General features: G+C 26.9%; 1 protein-coding gene and 1 long non-coding RNA gene across 19 annotated transcripts; one reads left to right on the top strand and one right to left on the bottom strand.

Moving 5' to 3' along the window:
* The first annotated feature begins 303 nt into the window (after nt 1-303).
* Nucleotides 304-8,828, top strand: LOC118450966 (uncharacterized). 4 transcript variants are annotated; one of them, XR_014982900.1, is made up of 3 exons: nt 304-1,081; nt 1,336-1,530; nt 1,610-1,695. XR_014982900.1 is itself a non-coding variant. In XM_085661086.1 (2 exons), the coding sequence occupies exons 1-2, from the start codon at nt 402-404 to the stop codon at nt 5,925-5,927; spliced, it is 462 nt and encodes a 153-aa protein (XP_085517212.1). In that variant the 5' UTR covers nt 304-401; the 3' UTR covers nt 5,928-8,828. The 4 variants fall into 4 exon arrangements, 2 of the variants coding, with proteins under 2 accessions (XP_085517212.1, XP_035742917.2); XM_085661086.1 differs by lacking the exons at nt 1,336-1,530; nt 1,610-1,695 and adding an exon at nt 5,813-8,828 and having other exon boundaries at nt 304-748; XM_035887024.2 differs by lacking the exons at nt 1,336-1,530; nt 1,610-1,695 and adding an exon at nt 5,813-8,828.
* Nucleotides 8,467-18,884, bottom strand: LOC118450968 (uncharacterized). 15 transcript variants are annotated; one of them, XR_014982915.1, is made up of 11 exons: nt 18,541-18,884; nt 17,396-17,634; nt 16,460-16,929; nt 14,779-15,102; nt 14,480-14,699; nt 13,691-14,405; nt 12,717-13,013; nt 11,808-12,134; nt 11,629-11,703; nt 11,376-11,547; nt 10,566-11,280 (listed from the first exon to the last, which is right to left on the bottom strand). It is a non-coding gene; the product is annotated as an uncharacterized LOC118450968 (long non-coding RNA). The 15 variants fall into 15 exon arrangements; XR_014982913.1 differs by having other exon boundaries at nt 10,569-11,280; nt 13,691-13,943; nt 14,634-14,699; nt 17,396-17,687; XR_014982914.1 differs by having other exon boundaries at nt 10,569-11,280; nt 13,691-13,913; nt 14,634-14,699; nt 17,396-17,687.
* Between the last annotated feature and the right edge of the window lie 808 nt (nt 18,885-19,692).

Raw genomic sequence — 19,692 nt, 5'->3', positions numbered from 1 at the left:
TCGTATATTTTACTTCACTGAGTTAAAATGTGTATTTCTATGAGGACGAACTATTTATTCTTGAAGTATTTTTCCATGAATTAAGTAGACACAGATCAATTACTCTTCTCAAAATTTAATAAATAAAAAAGTAAAATTAGCCGACAGAATATGTACACAGGTATCAGTGTATGTAAATTGATAATAATATAATAGAAAAAATATAAAGAATGCATAAACGTTTCGGTTTGCATTTAAGCCTTCTTTAGTATATAACGTTTATGTATTCTTAATGTTTATTAATATTTACATAATATTCTTTTATATTATATTATTATCACACACTGACACCTGTGTACTTACTCCGTCGGCTAATTTTACATTTTATTTTTTCATAAATTAGTAAAAATTTTTGTTTCGATATGACTGTGAGTGGTGTACATAAGTGCATATATTTCTCGCTTTATATAGGAAAAATTTTAATCGCTAAAATGAACTTTTGCGGAAAAGAGAAGAAAAAGATTAGAAAAATATTACGTGACTGCGACCTCACTGATGACGATCAAAATCTTGTTTCGGAAGAATCCGATGTTGAAGCGGACTCTTTTAGCGCCGATAGTGAGGCAACTCAACGCCGGAAGAAGAAACGTTTGATAGTGTCATCTGAGGAGACACTAGAAAATATCGATGATCCTGCCGATGACGATGGTGCAAGTTGTTCACCAACAACGAAAGATAATGAGAGGATTATCGACGATGACGATATGTGGTATGATAATAAAAAGAAATTGATTGAATTTGCATTTAACGATGGTAAATGCGGCATTAAAATGAATGCTGATAAGTATTCTAGTGCGAAAAACATTTTTGATCAGCTGTTCTCAAGAAATGTAGTTGAGACACTCGTTAGTTGCACAAATGAATATGGAAAGTATTTATTTGAAACCAAGCATTCTAGTAATTTTGTTTTACGATTGATGCAACCATGTTTGGGTAAAGGACATCATCTCTTTATGGACAATTTTTACAACAGTATCGAGCTGTCAAGAGCTGCTAACATATAAAACACACACGACCGGAACGCATTATTCTAACAGAAAAGGTAATCCGAAAGAAGTGAGATCAAAAAAGTTAAAAAAGGGCAAACATCGAAATGGCGGGATAAACGGAATCTTTTTTTTTATAACAACAAATCATCATCCCGAAATGGTGGAAGTTACCAACAAATTTGGACAAAAAAGAATAAATCAAATGATATAGCTGAATATAATTTGAATGTCAGGAGTTGACAGATGTGATTTCGATCTTATCGAAAATCGATAAGATGGTATAAAAAACTTATTTTTCATCTTTTAGACCTTTGCATTTGGAATTCCTACTTCATCTATCAACAGTTTCATAAATCAACGACATTCCTACAATTTAGAGATTTGCTGATGCAATCATTGATCACATTCCCTAATACTGAGATTTCTGGAAAGAATTTAGCGGCATTAACATCTAGGCGTGCTCGACCGAAACAAATAAATTCATTATCATTGACATCCACAGGTTCTACACAACAACATTTCTTGGAAAAGATCCCCCAATCTATTAATTTTCAGCATAAAACTTATTTTCTACATTGCAGACAATGTTTGGCTAACAAAATTAGAAAAGAGACTTCATATAGATGTAAAACTTGTCCGCAAAACCCACCATTGTGTCCAAAATGCTTCGAATTCTTTCATTTACAGTAAAGCTGATTCCTTTATAATGCTTTTTCTTGTACGTTTATAATTTGTTTCTTGAATTTTAATTTGTTTCTCGAATTAATTTTTATTTTATTTTTATTATTTTGTAAGCAAAATAAATTGCAAATGATAATTTTGTTTGAAACTGATTTTCTTGTGTTAAGCTTAGGCCTTTTTACTCTCTTTTATTCATAGAAACCATTTTTGAATTAGTAAAGCAAATTTAATATAGTCGTCACGACGGTCATAGCCGCCATTTGCTTTGGGAAGAGAAAAACATGTCGTAATAAGCAAATGACAGTTACAGCCGGCGAGAGTTTTCAAGGAAAAACTGTGATAAAATGTGATAATTTTCGCTTCCAAACATGCGAATGACGCTCAATTTTATATGGCAGTCATGAACAATTGAAAAAAAAAAGTGTTTCTGAGTACGATTGTCAAATTAAAAGTGTGCGGCAACGTGTTAATTATTAATGATCGACATTCATAAGCCAAGTTCTGTGTGTGTTCTTAAAAAAGTTATTTAAAATAATGATTCGAAGAATTTCTCTAATATATTTCTGTCGAGATCATTAGATAAAAGTAGTTTTTTCATTGTTAAAAACAATAAAAAGTTTTAAATTGGAATAATTAAATCCTTATTTGCTCAAAAACTTCATGTTGAGGAATGTTTTTTGTATAAAAAGTTACCAAAGGTAATAGTTCAACAATATATTAGTTACCGAGTATGTATTGTGTTTAAATATTATAAATAATATATTTTGAATTGAGAATGAACTATAACTTTTTTCTTTTAATTAGTTTAATAACTTAGTAATGATTAATGAAGGGTAATAAAAAGCTCAATAAGTTCAAAAGAAGCAAATGGTAAATATATTAATTTGTTAATTTTTAGTTATTTAATTAATCAATTCTGTTTTCCTACAATCTTTATGATTTTTAACAGTATTGTCTGATTTATGACATTAAAGAAAATAATTAGTATATTATACTCATACTACTTTTTCTTATACTGTTTAAAAGATATTTTAATTGAGTTTTTTAATATTTTGTACTCCTACCATTATTTGATATAATATTGGGTTAGCAACTAAGTGATTGCGGAAAGTGTAAAATCCATCTTTCGACAAAATCCGCAATCACTTAGTTGCCAACCCAATAGAACTACAATTCAAGCACGTTTTTATAAATTTTTGAAAAGAGTAGATCATAAATGTTTCAATTTGTTAATTTGTTTTATTTTAATATAAATTAAATTTGTTTTTAACATTTTAAAGTTCTCTGCGTTATGGTACCTATAGAAAAGTAATCTTTTGGGGTTATATCTGGACAAGTATAATAGTAATCACACGTTTCATCTATCTGTTTCTTGGCGTACAATACAATCCTTTTTCATACCTTTACCTATTATATGAAGCTTGCCAACCTGATATCAGAATAATAGAAAAGTCTTTCTCTTGGTCAAAATTTTTTATGAGTTAATCAACTCAGAGCTTAATATATTTTAAATACTACGATGTGGTGTTTCGTTTTTGTTTAATTTTCCAGTTTTGTAGAGAATACATGAATTGATTACACACATTTTCATTTTCCATCATAAAAAAACAATATCTCCACCATATAAAAGATTTTATAATTGTTAACGAATTGTTAACAAATCATTTGGGATCATTATTAGTAAAATGTTCTTCTAACTTTTTTGCCAATTCTAATAATTCATTTAATATGTTTAAAATAAAATGTTGGTTTGACTTACTAAAAATTTGTAATGGGTTTTCTTCATTATTATTATTATTTGAATCGTAGGAGTGTGTAAGTTCATCTTTCTTTAAATTTTAGTAACTATTAATCAATTCAATAATATCTTTTCTTCCAGAATAAGGCAAATTCATTAACATTTCATTAGCAAATTTTTTTAAAATCTTTTAGTTTTTTCTATATTTGTTGATGTAATTTTTCCCATAATTTTGGCATTGTACAAGAAAAATGAATTTCTAAATCTATTAAACCTATCATTATTAGCTTTAAATTCATACTTATGTGATTAATTATAAGAAACACATTCAAGTCCTTTTACATGTTCATAAAATTTAAGTGCCTTTTGTTTTATCACATAACTATTCAAAAGCATATTTTTGAAACAGTTATCTTCTATTCATATCGACTTTTTCATTTTATTCATTAAAGTATATTTTATTCAAGCAGTTCTATTCAAATTTAATGAAGATCCAGAAAAAACTGTAGCTCTTATTTTGTTTTTATTTCTTTTTATTGTTCAGATTATTGACTCATTTAAATTTATATCCTTAGCAATGGCTACTACTTTCTCGTCAAATTTCAACCTATTTAAAATCTTAATTTTTTGTTTTTAGAATTTTTCTCTACAACAAGAATCATGATTAAAAAAAAACTGAATTTTTATACAATGTAAAAATTATTATTATTATTATAAAGTTAGATTTATATCTAAATTATATTCTAATAGTATATTTTCAAATCTTTTTAAAATGCTTAACTCTTAAAAAAAATTTTTTTTGAAGACAGATCTATTTCTTACAAAAAAATTATTTGACACTTTTTTAAGTTATCATTACCTCGAACAAATTAAGAGTACTTCATTAAGATCGTTCCATTGGTTCCTTACTTTATATATACTATAAAACAATGACTTTATAATATAATGTACTACTAGACTGTGAAAATGTAAATATATATACCATGGTATACGAAAACGCCATAATTTTTTAAAATTAGTTATTTTTTTTTAAATGTTCAGGGCCTCCAAACTTTAATATAAAAAGCTTGCACAAATTTTAATTTAACACATGGAAAATCAGGCATGATATCTTTACTTGATATTAATATTATGTATCTACTAATATTTATTAAGAATTTATTAAATCTCTCATCATTATATCAGAGAATTCCAATATCAACATATTCATTCTTTTTATAAATACGATCTACTTAGTACTTTAACATTAACAATACTTATATCATTGTTTAGCACAAAACTAAGTTAAAAAAATTAAGTAGATAAGGATGAATCTTTTATTATCGATAAATTTATAGTCATGAAATTTTATAACGAAATTCAGTTTCCAAATATATTTAATACATTAATAGTTTGTAAGAAAAAACTTGCTAGTTATAATTAATATGCTATTAGTATTATACAAAGTGTCCTAGAATAAGAAAGAAATATTTTAGGGGACTTAAACACATTTAAACAATAAAAAAATCCGTCTCCTATTTAATTTCGTTTTCGAATTATATAGCAAATTTGATTTTCAACAATTTCTATTTGATTATTTTCATAAAAGATATTCAAAATTACTTCTTCGTATCTGAATATAAGTCTGTAGACATCTTACGAATGACTGCCTTACTCTCTTCTCCATATATTTAGCTATATAATCAAATTCTACAATTGTAAACATTCTTATTGGTTAAAAAATAAAATTGTTCATATAAGTGACATTAATATCTTCATTTGAAATATTTCATTAGAAAAATTTAATTTAAAATTAATTATTCTGTTTTTATATCTCAAACTTTGACAATACTACACTCATTGACTAAAAGTAAATGTGATCCAAAAGGTAATATAATATGTACAGAATGTTTGTGTCTTGTAGGTATATTTTAATTCCATGCTTCTTTTCCATGTATATATATTTTTTTCTGCGGCTGTATAAATGCAATAGGTATTTGTAGATGAGGAAGGTATATTTTTAGAATGAGTTCCGGATATAATGAGAAAGGTAAAATAAATTCATTATTATAAAATTCTCTTCCAATATAAACAATCAAAAGATTTTTTTTTGTTCTTAGAATATATGTAATTACTAGAGAGGTGTGTGATTACTGACATAAGCAAATGCACAATTTTAACAAATACTTTGTTTTATACTACTTTTTTAACTTTAATATTAACACCAGATTAAATAAATTTTGGAACACAACTATGTTGGAAATAATGCCTTTTGAGCGCTATTATTTTTGAAAATAATAGATATTAATGCCATTAAGTGAATCTTTCATAAAATGTATTCAAATGATGAATGTTATGAATTATATTCTTATTTTTTTACTTTCAGTCTTCCATCTACATATTCCGACATTAACTACGTTAGTGCACCTCGAACGACGTGCTCAGAACGAACGTGGGATGAGAACTGGTGCAACAACGTGGTGACCGTCAACTGGCTTTAAATTGTAATGCTATTTTATTGTATAGAAAATATTATAAGAAATAATATTTAGGATATAAAAAATATCGATTAATTCTTTGTTTAGGTTCGAAATTTAATGTGAAATAATAATATATATATAGTCAGATCATTAATAATCTGATTTTAATGAATTTGTAGCGTCGTAGCATATTAACTTGCTTCTTTAACTTTTTTATGTGTCATCTTGCATATCAAGGTACGACCAATCCTTGAAAGTCTGATTAAGCCATTTTTTCTATCATTACGATCCATTCGCCTTTATTAAGCGCGAATTACTGCAAGCTTTCTTTAATTCCAATAGCTAGGTTAAGAAGCGTGTACAAAAAGGAGAGAGACAGAGGCGCGCCTCTGTTTACTGCTATTGTTTACTGTTCTTCTTTGTGGTTATGTAATAAGAAAGTCCGTTAAGCAAAATTCGGAAGCTGGAGGGAATTTGTAACGCATGATAATTCGAAGCACTAGAGCTATCGTATATAAGCATCAGTCCAACAAACTTCGAGTTGAAAAGGTTATCAGTATCCTCAGGCGGAACGGTATTAGTTTGACGAGTATGAAAGAAACTGCCAGCGTATTCCTTGACACGCACGCGAATCGGAGGATGTCCCAGAGCAATGATTAATAAAAGGTAGCTCGCGTATCGCTTCCAAAACGGTGAATGCCCCCTTTCATGAAGGATGAGGTAGTACAAATAATTAAATCGCTCAAGAACGATAAAGTTCCAGTGTCGGATTTAATATAGAAATATGTATGCGAAAGAGACTTCACTGCTATCCCGAGTCACTTCGTAGAATTGTTTAACGAATACCTTCGATGGAGTATCTATGTTTCCCTTTATCTGGGCAAAGAGTTCCTTAAGAGTACTCCTGAAGGGAGATGATAAAGACGTGAAAGATCCAAAATCATATCATCCGATATGTCTACTTCATCCATTTTACATTATCTATAGTAAATATAAAAAGTATTCGTACAACAATGAATTTTAACAAAAACTTTGTAAAACTTTGTTTATTACAAAAAATGTTATATATATATATATTTTCAGAAATCTCTAAAACGAATGTTATTAAAAAATAATTATTTATTTATATTTGTTATGAAAATATAAACAAATTTTTTAAAATTAGCAGAAAATGTATGCATAATAAGTATTCGTACATTTTTACGTTTACAACATACATAATACATAATACATAAATGTAATAAAAAAGCAATTTATTTGCAATTTTAGTATCTAGTGGGATTCCCTTTAGATTGTATAAGTCTTTATGGCATCGAATTTACTAAATTTCCGGTTTTAGTATTAGAAATTTTATTCCACTCTTCTAAGAGCGCATTTTTTAAAATCTTTTTTCGAAGAAATGATCACGAATTTTTTCTTCGAAATAACCTAATAAGTGTTTTATAACGTTCAAATCTGAAGGCTATGGAGGGATTTTTAATTGATTTGGTACATTATATAGGATCCATTATCGTCGATCATTATTTTGTAAAAACTCATAATTGTCCTGTAATTCAATCTTATTCGCACTGACTTGGATGTGTTAAAATATTAATATACAATTTATGATCCATGATACCATCATCTTCATAAAATGGAGAGATCCAACCGCATTTGCATTTATGCTGCACCAAACTGTGATCGAGCCTTCTCCATGCTTTACGGACGCCTGCAAATTGTTTTTCCCATATTCGCTATTTTTTTCTCTATACAGTACATCGTCCATCCGAACTAAATAAGTTAAATTTACTTTCATTAGTAAATATAACACAATTCCAGTACTCCATAGGAACATTGACATATTTTTTCGCAAATTCTAATTGTTTTTTTCTATTAACTTCATTTACAAAACTTTTTTCACGGGCTACTCTATATATTTTCTATGGTATACTGCAGCTCGTAAAAAATTATGCACTGTACTATTGCACACATTAATATTAAGATTATTTTTAAGTTTAGCAATGATGTTTCCTGTACTTATCTTCGGATTTTGTTCTATTTTTCGAATTATCCATCGACTAGTGTCCTCATTTATTTTACATTTACATTTGTTTCATGGATTATTTTTTAAAGTTTTTCGGTCCCCATATCTGAATCGTGGACCATGGTTTATTTTCAATTTTAGAAATTTCATTCAATGTTTTGGATTTATTATGTAAACTTATAATAATTTTTCTTTTTTCTTCAGTGATTTCCTTCCTTGCCTTTTTGTCCCATTTTATAATTATCACTGTCGACTATATGAATTTAGAACACTATCTGTATTGACAACATATCTAAATATACTGATCCTAAATATATTGATAAAAGATGTATTATCTTATCTTGTATAATGTTACCAATAAAGAACTATATGAATACTTATTATACGTATATTTTCTGATAATTTCTGAAAATTTGTTAATATTTTCATAACAAATATAAGTAAATAATTATTTTTTAATAACATTCGTTTTAGAGATTTCTAAAAATGTGTATATATTTTTTGTTAATATTTTTTTATAATAAACAAAGTTCTACTAAGTTTTTATTCAAATTGACTGCTGTACAAATGCTTTTTATACTCATTGTATGTACTAGAGTACAGATCCAATGTAAAACTTACCATTTCTAAGGAAAAATATGCCAAGAGCAGTTTTTATAAATTCTACGATTCCTTCATTTCAACGATTCAGATAATAGTAGAAGAAACCCAGAAGTTATTGACAAAACTTATAAAATATAATCCATTATTGATATTTTATTGATACGTTTCCAAAATGCATAACGACAAGGTCGATACATCGTTGTAGATGAAAGCTTGATATTATAGAAAGATAAACTGTCATTCAAACAATACATTCCTTTCAAACGAGAAAAATTTGGTATACAAACATTTGTTTTCACAAAAAAAGAAAAACTTTTCGTGAAATAAAAGAAGACATTATATCAGGATTATTAGAAAAGTATTATACACCAATAGAAAATTCTCGCTATAGAAGAAGCAAGTCAAAAAAAAGTTGCCGGTTAGAATGAAATCTAGATATTTCCCTTTAAAAATACCTCCAACAAAAAAAATGCCACCCAACAAAACGATGTGCACTGTGTAAGAAGTCAAATGTTCGTAAGGAAAGTAGTTATTTTTGTAAAAATTGTAATGATCATATTATGGTGTATTACACCATGTTTCGAATTGTATTATTCACTTGAAAAATAAAATTGTTTGTTTAAAAAAAATAACATATTCTTCTTTTAACATTGCTAATTTCCATCGTATATACAAATGCAATAATTTACTAAGTAAATTTTATCCAATACTATTGACGAGATTGTATTGAAAACAATCCGTGAGGTATCTCATAAATTGTGACAGTTCTTCTAGAGAACTTACATAACAATCGGTTACCGAAACTATTCAGTTTGAAGATGTTGTGATTGAGCTAGATCTTCATGTGTTAGCCAGCTTCGACATGACGTAGAATATCATCATTGAAAAGAACGTGTTGCAACATAATCTGCTAATCATAATGAACGCGATAGGAATAAAGCTGCAGTTTATCGCAAGACTATTCGAAGAATTCAACAAAATGGATCCACTCCAATGTCTCACCATAGTCAGCATCGATGAGACAATATAAGAACCTTTCCAGAAACTACTGAGACGAATCAGTTATATGATAATGACAGATAACAATATAAGGCGCACTGCACAGGTAAAATGAAAATTGTTCCGTTACGCCTTGAGCACAGTTTGACAGAGATATTTATCTAAAGCGCACTTCTGGGAGTGAAATCTCACTCTATAGATATCACCTTCTCTGCAAATAGGTTCAATACTGAGAGATTATACTTTCCGTAGGTCTACGAATATACATGAACTATGAAGATCTACAATAGATTGCTTGGATCAATTAGTATTGTATCTAATCACAATTAAAACAGAGATGAAATGGTACTATAAATATGGTATATAATTTCTGCTTAGAATTATGATGGTAAACGTTTTTATGATTTACAATCTAACAACAGCAAAAAATATAAAAATAAGATAATACAGAAAACCATTAGTTCAAGAGTTATTACAGATCCCTACAAACATAACAGAACCTTCTTTTGCATCTAAGCAGCATCAATATTGGAGTTAAAGAAAATGCTTCTAGAGTAAGCATTAGATCTGCATATGTATTATAGAAACAACTTTGTGGACTAATCAAAAGCAAAAAATGATATAAAAAAAGTAATAACTTTTTGTCCAAATTGTCCCAACCAACTGCAGTTGTGTATAACATATTTTAAAATTGTCTATACAAAATAATTTTCTAAATACAAACATTTGTATTAGTGTTTCATTTTTATAATAATTTACTTATTATATCATTTTAAATATCTTTCCGAATACCATCCACCAAAATCCTTCGTAATTAGTCAATATAATCGCATATTGTATGCAGCATGTTTGAATTTATAACTTTTCCACGTATCTGTACCAGGATCGTACCCAAATTCTGATAAATCGATAGCTAAGTAATCACATTACACTGCCACTCATACGAACTTAAAATTTTCCCATTGGAAATGCGTTGAAACATTACCGTATATCATCATCTTTAAGAAGTAGTATTCAAACTTATAACTTTTATTATGATAATAGATATATTTGTAGTATTTTAATTAAATAACTTAATATCAAAGAGAAATCTAAATATAAAAACCTATTATTTATTCCATCCTTTATATATCTTATAGTTATCATATAACCAAGTTTTTATGTATCAACCTTTATCGAGGTCAGAGATAAATGCTTTTTGTTCAAGGAGAAATAATTCTCCTCCCCTACTGTAATATTTTTTATTGTTATATTTTAGATTACCCTCATTTAAGTATATTTACTCCTTCAGCATTTTTAAATATTATAATTCAAATGAGCGATACATATAAAAATTCTTCATTTATAAACTAAGCGTAGTAATGTTATAAGCATTAGTAACAACTGTAAAAATCCTGGAAAGTTGTAATACAATGAAAGAGAAAATCCATTGAAGAAAATCAAATGAATAAAGTAGATATAAGAAACAATAAAATTTATGAGTCAAATTTGGATATCTTTGATTTAAACTCTTAAGGTATGATTATAAAAAATAATAAGAAAAAAATTGCAATTTTGTTCTCAAAATTATAAACAGAATACGCAATGACAACATCTCACCTATTTATTTAATGTTCGGCGACTCGTCAAGTTAACCACGCTAATAATGATCACGTGGTGACAACGATCATGATAACAATGAGAAAAGCCATATGAAGGAAAATGTATATCGACTCGACTCAGTAAATACCATAAATAGCTTAGCTGCTGCTACAAAAATCAAAAGATGTAGAATATGTTTTGTTGATTATTCTGAGAACTGGATTGCTATAGCTGATGTTGAAAATTAGTTATTAAGATCTCACAATGAAAAAATGGAGTTCACGTTATAGTTGCATCCGTTCCAACTGCCTCTGATTATTCTGTGGACTGTGATGCCAGCGAATTAATATCACATACACAATAATTTATGATATTTCAGTAGTTCAGTAAAGAAAGTTTCTTCTTTCTTTTGTTGTTGCTACCAAAATATTATAACTGTGAAAAAGATAGACATTGTTATCAGGATAGAGAAACATATGGATTATAAAGAATTGTATTCCAGATACAGATTCTTACCTTTTTAGAAACGATTGCAATTTTCAAAATTGCAATAAACGTTACTATCTTTGAGCATTGGTCCAGCTTAAAAAACTTAAAGAAATCGTTGTAATTAGTGGAATAGACAGTGATATAATATATATTAAAATAATTGAAACTATCGATTTAATTCATATCTAGCGATTTTTTTGACTTACCAACGAAAAATAATGATCTCATGCTATGATTTTTCACCATTTGGAATCATCATTTTTCAATTTTCTACATTGAAAGAGATGTGTTAAACAGTTTACCTAGGCTTAAGAAGAAAAGTGTCTCTCAACCCAATTCAATACCAATTTCATAATTGTAATATTTATAAAAATAATTCATTTGTTAAAAATAATTTTTTGCGTTTGGAGAAACTGACAAACACTATAGTGGATGCTGATATTATTGATTATTATAATGTATGATTCATATTCATCCACCCAAATTCGTTAAAATCTTGTAATACTTTGCTGCCACTTGACTCTTCTGTAGTACTGCAGAAATTAATTAATTAAATTAAGAACAAGAATCTGGTATAATTCAATAATAATATATATTATAATTTATTAAAAGAGACGAAATGTAAAAGAAAAGAAAATATTACATAATATACATAGATATGGCTATATATATATATACATATATATGGATAATATACATAGATGAGTAAATAATGGTTCATTAAGCACTACCTCTATTATTAGAATATAGAACATAAAATATAAAATAAAATATAAAATAAAATAATAAAATATATATAATATATAATATAGAATAATAGAATGTAGAATAATAGAATAATAAAATAGGATCTAGTAGATCATAATGAGAAAAACTTGATTAAAATGAGGAGAGAAGATTCATGTTATGACCATCTACAGTCACAAATATAGTACAAAATTTTCTTTTAAATATAATATTTCATGATTTATTATTCATAAAATATTTAAATTAATAATACATTTTTTAAAATAATATATATTTATAAGTCTGCATGTCAATATTTTTCAGATCTTCGTCACATTGATCTTTAAAAATTATTTTTCTTAATAATTAGTACAAGAAATTCATTATACCTTTTGGAATCACCTTTTTACGTTTCCATCTATTATTCTCCAAATTGATAGTGCTACTTTTAAGTCATAGATACCATATATTCTTCTACCAATTTTTAACAATTACGATCCTCTTCGATTCTCTTTGATCAAACAAATTGACAAAAATTTTTCTTTCTTAGAAAATTAAATTTTAATTTAAGAAACTATATTATGTTACTCTTTTCGAATCTTTGTTCGTTGGTATAAATTTCGTGTTATACCGACTCTTTTTATTCCTCCACTCCGACTAGCAAGAACTGTTGTCTAGAGAGATAGCTAAGTTAGAAACGATATAACAGTTATTTCAAAATTTACTTTTGCAAACAGGACAATTCAAAAGTAAAGAATGAAAAAAGAAAGAGAATAAAAAATAGATCTTAGGAAAACATCAACACTCGCAATAATCTCTTTGAACAAACGTCTAATTCGATTTATAAAAAAACCAAAAGTACAAATATAAATACATTATATCTAATTGTATTATCTATATACTGTATTATCTAACCTAATTGTTAGTTAGTTATCAGAACGATATTTGAATTTTGAGAATTTTTCCACATAAATTCAGATAAATCAGTGATAAATTCTAATTAATTTGATCATCTAATTGAAAACGATTTATTTTCTCTTTGAACAAGAACGACGATGAGATTAAATATAATTAGATTTTTTTTTTATTTATCCTTGCATTATCATTAGATCACTTTGTATCACTTTTTAAAGATATATTTGTCGAAGGAGACAAATAGAAAAAAAATCAAGTACGAAGAAACTGTGTTATCACTGAGAAAAAAACAGTTCTTTCGTCTTTACTTAGTAGTTCCTTATTGAATAAAGACATGATTGTCTCTCTCTTTCTTTCTTTCTCATTCTCTCTTTCACTTCCTGTCTATCTTTTTTGTAGAATAACAAATATAAAAAAGAAATGAAGACAAAAATATAACGTATGCTACCTCATAATTACCGTCTCGTCAATAGCTTCATTTCTATTGGTTGATGAGACTGCAGTCATTGGCTGATTATCACATTGAATTGGATTCAGCTACTCATGCGCTCACTGTCAGCTCCAGAGGCATAAACAGTTTAAATCTCCAATTTTTTTTTTTCTGAACATGCACTTCTAGAAATTCCTTGAATCTTGGCATCAGCCAGACGTCATCTCTTGATGCAATAGACCTTTTGTTTATATATAGATCAATCAAAATCCTAGTAATAAAATTATTATCCAATAGGATGCAAGTTTCATAGATGATCAGCTAAATGCATTTGAAGAGAGGGAAAATTAGAAAGAGTCAATCAGAAGAAAAATCAAGTCGGTCATTATTCGTCTTTCTGTAAAGTCGGTAACTAAGTAGGTACTAAGTAGGTACTAAGTAAGTAATAAGCCTATATATAGTATTCTATGATGCTGGCAATTAAGTAATAAGTTCGTATTCTGAAATCTGTAAAATCAATAACCAAGTAATAATTCGGTATTTTGCATTTTGTAAAATCAATAATTAACTAATAATACGTATTCGGTATTTCATAAGATCAATAACAAGCTTGTATTCCGAATTTGATCAAGAACCTGATAAAATTTATAAGACTTTATCCAAAAATCAGTGATTATTCAATTAGTAAAGCGGCCTTTTCTCAAAATACTTTTTTCCAAGCCAATGGATATATCTAAAAAAACCGCTAAATGAATCGTTTTCAAATTTATACAAAATACACAATAGAAAATTTACACAGAATCCTACTTTTTTTAAATCGATCTCAATTTTTTAATAATTATGTAGAAATGATGATTTTTCTTATAAATTTTCCATGTTTGAGTTTTAATTCGTCATCATCTTGTAAAAAATAATCGATTTTAAAAGTCCAACGTGATCAACGACTCGTTTTTGGTGTTACCTTGAACCGTTTCATTTGTTGATTCCAAATTCATCGTTTAGCTGAAGAATGTCCATCTCCGAATATCTTCAAACAAAAATTCACTGTTTGATGGCAGCCATATTTTTTGATATTTTTGGATAATCTTTTTGAAAGCTCTCAATACCTTTAAATAAAAAAAATACGTCTCATTTCTACCAATCGTTTCTGAGAAAAAAATTTCGAATTTTACAAATTTTTCAAGCTTCTAAATGGATCGTGATTCCTTCAAGACATGTGTCCATTTAAGAGTAAAACTATCAGGAATTGGTGTTGAGAGTATTTCTTATTTGTGGACACTATATAAAAGTAATTATTTGAGAGCACGGTTCAACTATATGAGAACTGATTGCGTTGTAGCATACTCTCAAATGGAAACAGAGGAATAGCTCTTGGAGAGTTCTCTTGGAAATACAAATAAGCTTGGTATTTTGATCCTGGCTATACACATCTGTAAAAAAATATTCGTTAATAAATCCATCAGATTTTCTAAATTCATTATGTCAGAATTAAAATTTAAATATTGCATTCCATTTAGATTTTGAATTAAGTGTATATTCTTTGATCCTTAAGGAAGCCATTCACTTGAAAATTTTTAGCGACAGTTGTTCTCGAAAATATTCTCCAGTTTTGTATCCATTTGAGAGCAACTTTTAAATTAATTAATATTTAATATTTTAAATTAATATTTTTTTCGTTTCATAATTCAGCTTTAAGGAATGAAATCAACCTTTGAAAAAAAAAAAATCAAAATTTTTTTTTCATGAAATATCTCAAAAACAATGAAAGATATCTGAAAATAGCTTGAATAAAAATTGCATCGTTTCGTTGTGCCTACTAAAGTTCGTAAACAGAATTTTTGAAATATTCATGATTTTTGAGTTACCTATCTATAATATAACATTTTTATTAAAAGTGAGTGGTAAGATAAATCACTCTAAGTTAATGATTGTTACGCGAGTCCTCGTTTTTACATTGGACATGATATTCAAAATATCGCTCTTAAATAGTTATCAAAAAAGCTAATCGTACTATTAATGTACATCATCAACCAATCATTTAAACTTGCACATTTTCTTCAGCACTGGAAAACAGGGTTAGTCATTCCTATACATAAATCAAGGAAAAAGTCGATAACCAGGAAATTATAAACCAGTAAATCTACTTCTAATCATGAATAAAATAATGGAAAAAATTATTTTATTTTAGAAAGACAAAATAGGCATGAAACATTGCAGATATCACCGATTTGATTTCAGAGAGAAACACAACACAGTCCAACAAACGAGAAAAGTTAACACATATTAGCACAACAGATATTAGTACAAATTTTAACAAAGGAAATAAAACTGTACTACTATTATTTGATATTAAAAAAGCCTTTTATAAGATCTGAAAATTTTATTTACATAATTTATAATATTTGTTAAATAATACGTTTTAATAATTGGATGCTTTTAACAATTAATAATTTTCTTGTTATATAACATGAAGTTATTGTCATTTCTTTAATTTATCAATCTAGCACGTCCCATAAGTTCTCAATCGAGTTAAGATCTGATAACAGAAGTGGTGGATATAATACTTTTGGATAATATACTTTGGAAATATTCTTACACAATATATATATATCTATTGAACATAGGATTGAAAAAAATAATATTTTTTATATAAATAGTAAATTTGCGAAATAAATTTTTTATTTTATTTTTTGTATTCTTTAATTGTACTGTTACCAAAACTTTCATTAAGAATAATAAAATGTACAAAAACATAATAGAAACTCACAATTAATTCAAAATATTTACATGAACAAGAGCTAAAGAATCCAACAAAAAAGAGATAAAATCCAGACTTTGCCCTCTGTGTGGTTGTCCAAATTGAATGAATGAATTCTTTACTTTTGCGAAGTCAAATTTGATGTCTAATGAAAATAGTTAGCAAAAAGGAACAGTGATTTTTCTGGAGCCTTAAATATTTGTTTTCTTTTCTTAGTTATATCTACGTTAAGTAAGTTTTGCGATCTAGATTATGTTAAGCTGCTCTAGAAAAATATATTCTAATTCATTTTCATTAAGATCTTTGTTGTCTTGTTGAGTAATTTCCATGATATAATTATAGATATTAAAAAATTAATTATAGATATTATATCTTCTTCATTTATAGTTTGTATCAAAATGTGAGAATAAATTATATGATTTGACTACAAATATATTCTCATATTACACGAAGAAATTCTTCAGTAGAAGAAAAATGTAGACATACATGCGTCTGGAATCTAAATAAATCATATACTTTTAAAATATATTTATGTATAAATGAATTAAACTTAACCAAAATAGTCACGTATACAAAGACTTTATACAAAATTATTTGAAATAAATCCATTAAACGAGAAGATAAGATATCCCAAATCCTTGTTGTACAATCTATAGAAGATATGATTAATTATCTCGTATCAAGACAAAATATTGCATCTATTAGTTGTCCTTTATGTCCATAAAAATGTCTCATTATTTTTTTTATATTTAAATCAATTAAAATCACTGCAAAATCTTTTAATGCAAGTTTTGAAATTATATTCAATTCATTATGATTTGTAATATCACATCCATTCTATTGATTCAGGTAGTGTTATAGTAGTCATTTTAACTTTGAATGTATCTTAATTTTATATAATATTTAATTTAAACAAAAATTTGAGATACAAAAAATATTTCTATTTTCTATTAAAATTTACTTACCATTCTTAGATTTGAAACCTTAAAATTTTATTAAGAAATCCCTTCTAGCAATAATTTCTATTTAAAACATTTATCACTATGTCCCTTATCGAATTTTTATGCATTTCACGTTTATTGCCATAATAACAAAATTTTCACATTTGGTAAGGCACAAGTAGCATTACGATTATTTTTAAACCTTTCTGATAATTTATGATCATCCATCTTTAATAAATCATAAGACAACGTAGTAACTGTGCCTAGACCAGAATGAAAAGCTACTATATAGCTCTATTCCTTTTCTATAGATTTTCTGCAAAATTTTTTTTTAAATTTATCAAGAAAGCATTCAATTTTCTATGATTCTAACGTTTTTCTTAATCGCTTTTTTATTAAAAGAAAATCTTCCTAGACTCTTATTAAATTATTAAAATAATAATAGTAAAAAATATTTTAAGCAAAGAATCAATTTTTAATGAAATCTCTACAGTTAATATATTATTGCTATTGTTACTATAAAAACATATTATTGTTGACAGCTCGAAATAGCCCTGTCATATTTTTATTTGATAAATAGTTTAAACTTAAATAGCACCAAAGTGAACTTTGTTTAACTTGGCTTTCAATCTTTCTCTGATTCCAAAATACAATATATATGCTTAAACTTTCTGTAACCATAATACAATGGTCGTCGTTACAAAATATAATCTACATTATAGCAACCTAATTTTGGATCAATTAAAAGATTGTTTCTATTTAAGATTATTCTATTAAATTATATATAATTTAAGATTATGCAATATAATTTTTTCCTCATATAGACCTATGGCTATAATATCTATCATAGTTATTTGCTTTAAAGCTATGATATTTCTATTCTATTCCTTGAATATATAAATCATCTTCATTATTTTCAAATTTTACAGTTGTAAATATCCCGTATTAGTTATTGAATACAACATTATCCATATAAATATGAATATATGTCAACGTCATTATTTGAAATATTTCATTAGAAAAGTTTAATTTTAAAATTAATTCTTCTGTTTTTACATCCTAAACTTTGAAGTTATTATTCTTATCGACTGAGAGTAAATGTAATTAAAAAGGTAATATAATGTGTATAGAATATTCATGTCCTTTGTAGGTATGTTTTAATTCTTTACCTTTTCTCCATGCATATACAATATTTTCTGCAGCTGCATAAATGCGACAGGTATCCGCAGATAAACAAGATATACTGTTAGGATGAATTCAAAACACACTGAGAAAGTTAAAGTGTGCTCATCCATAATTAAAAAATTTGTTTCCACAGTAAGTAACCAAAAGATTTTCTTTTTTTTGAATATATCTAATTACTATGGATATGTGATTACTGGCGTAACCAAGTACACAATTTCGCACAGATATTTTCCTTTGTACCATTTTTCTAACTTTAATGTTTACAACGAATGAGATATATTAGGATACACAACTACGCATAATAAAATGATGCCTTATAGGCGCAACCATTTTTGTAAGTAGTAGATACTAGCTCCACTATACGGATCTTTTATGAAATTTATCTAAAAGATGACGTCACAAGATGCCCGCTAAATTATAAATTCATAATAGAGAACTACATGTCCGTTTGTTTTACGAAAAAGTTTAATGTAACTATATTAAATATTACATTGTCGATGTACTATCGTTGAAGATATTCATTTATTATAGAATATCTCTGAGATTGATTGGATACAAGAAGTATCCTTTCGATAAAAATATTTAACGAAAAGTTCGCCATTTTTATCGATTTCGTATATATATAAGTTTAAACGAAGGTTTTAAACGTTAAGAACTTTTTTTACATTATTTTTTATTAAATTCTATAATTCTACGCTTTTCATCAAAATCTCTCTCATTCTTTCTTTCATTCTCTCTTTTTCTCTCTCTTTCTTTCTTTCACTTGCAATTTTTCTTTTACGAAATACATTTGTCAGATCGATTTAAATAGCATTTGAACACAATGTCGGTTTAATAGTGAAAGCTACTTAAATAATGAAAGAATGTTATTTTGAATTAGAAAATTTTTTAAAAATCGAACTAAAAAATGCATTCTTTATATTCCGATAAATCTTTAAGAAAATAATGATATTTAAATATACATATTATATATTGCAACTTGTAACTCTTTGGGAATTTATTCATTTCGTTAAAAAATATACCTTCGTAATGTTCACGATTAAGCCGACAAAATTATGATAGTATACGATATCTACATAATAAAGCGTTATTTTCATTCGTTCAATAACAAGAAATATATAGCGAGACTCGATAAA

This window comes from Vespa mandarinia, chromosome 13 (genome assembly GCF_050613455.1).
Source record: "Vespa mandarinia isolate Hongniang chromosome 13, ASM5061345v1, whole genome shotgun sequence".
Classification (NCBI taxonomy): Eukaryota; Metazoa; Arthropoda; class Insecta; order Hymenoptera; family Vespidae; genus Vespa; species Vespa mandarinia.
Note: the sequence above shows the minus strand (reverse complement) of the source record. Positions and strands in the feature narration are given on the sequence as shown.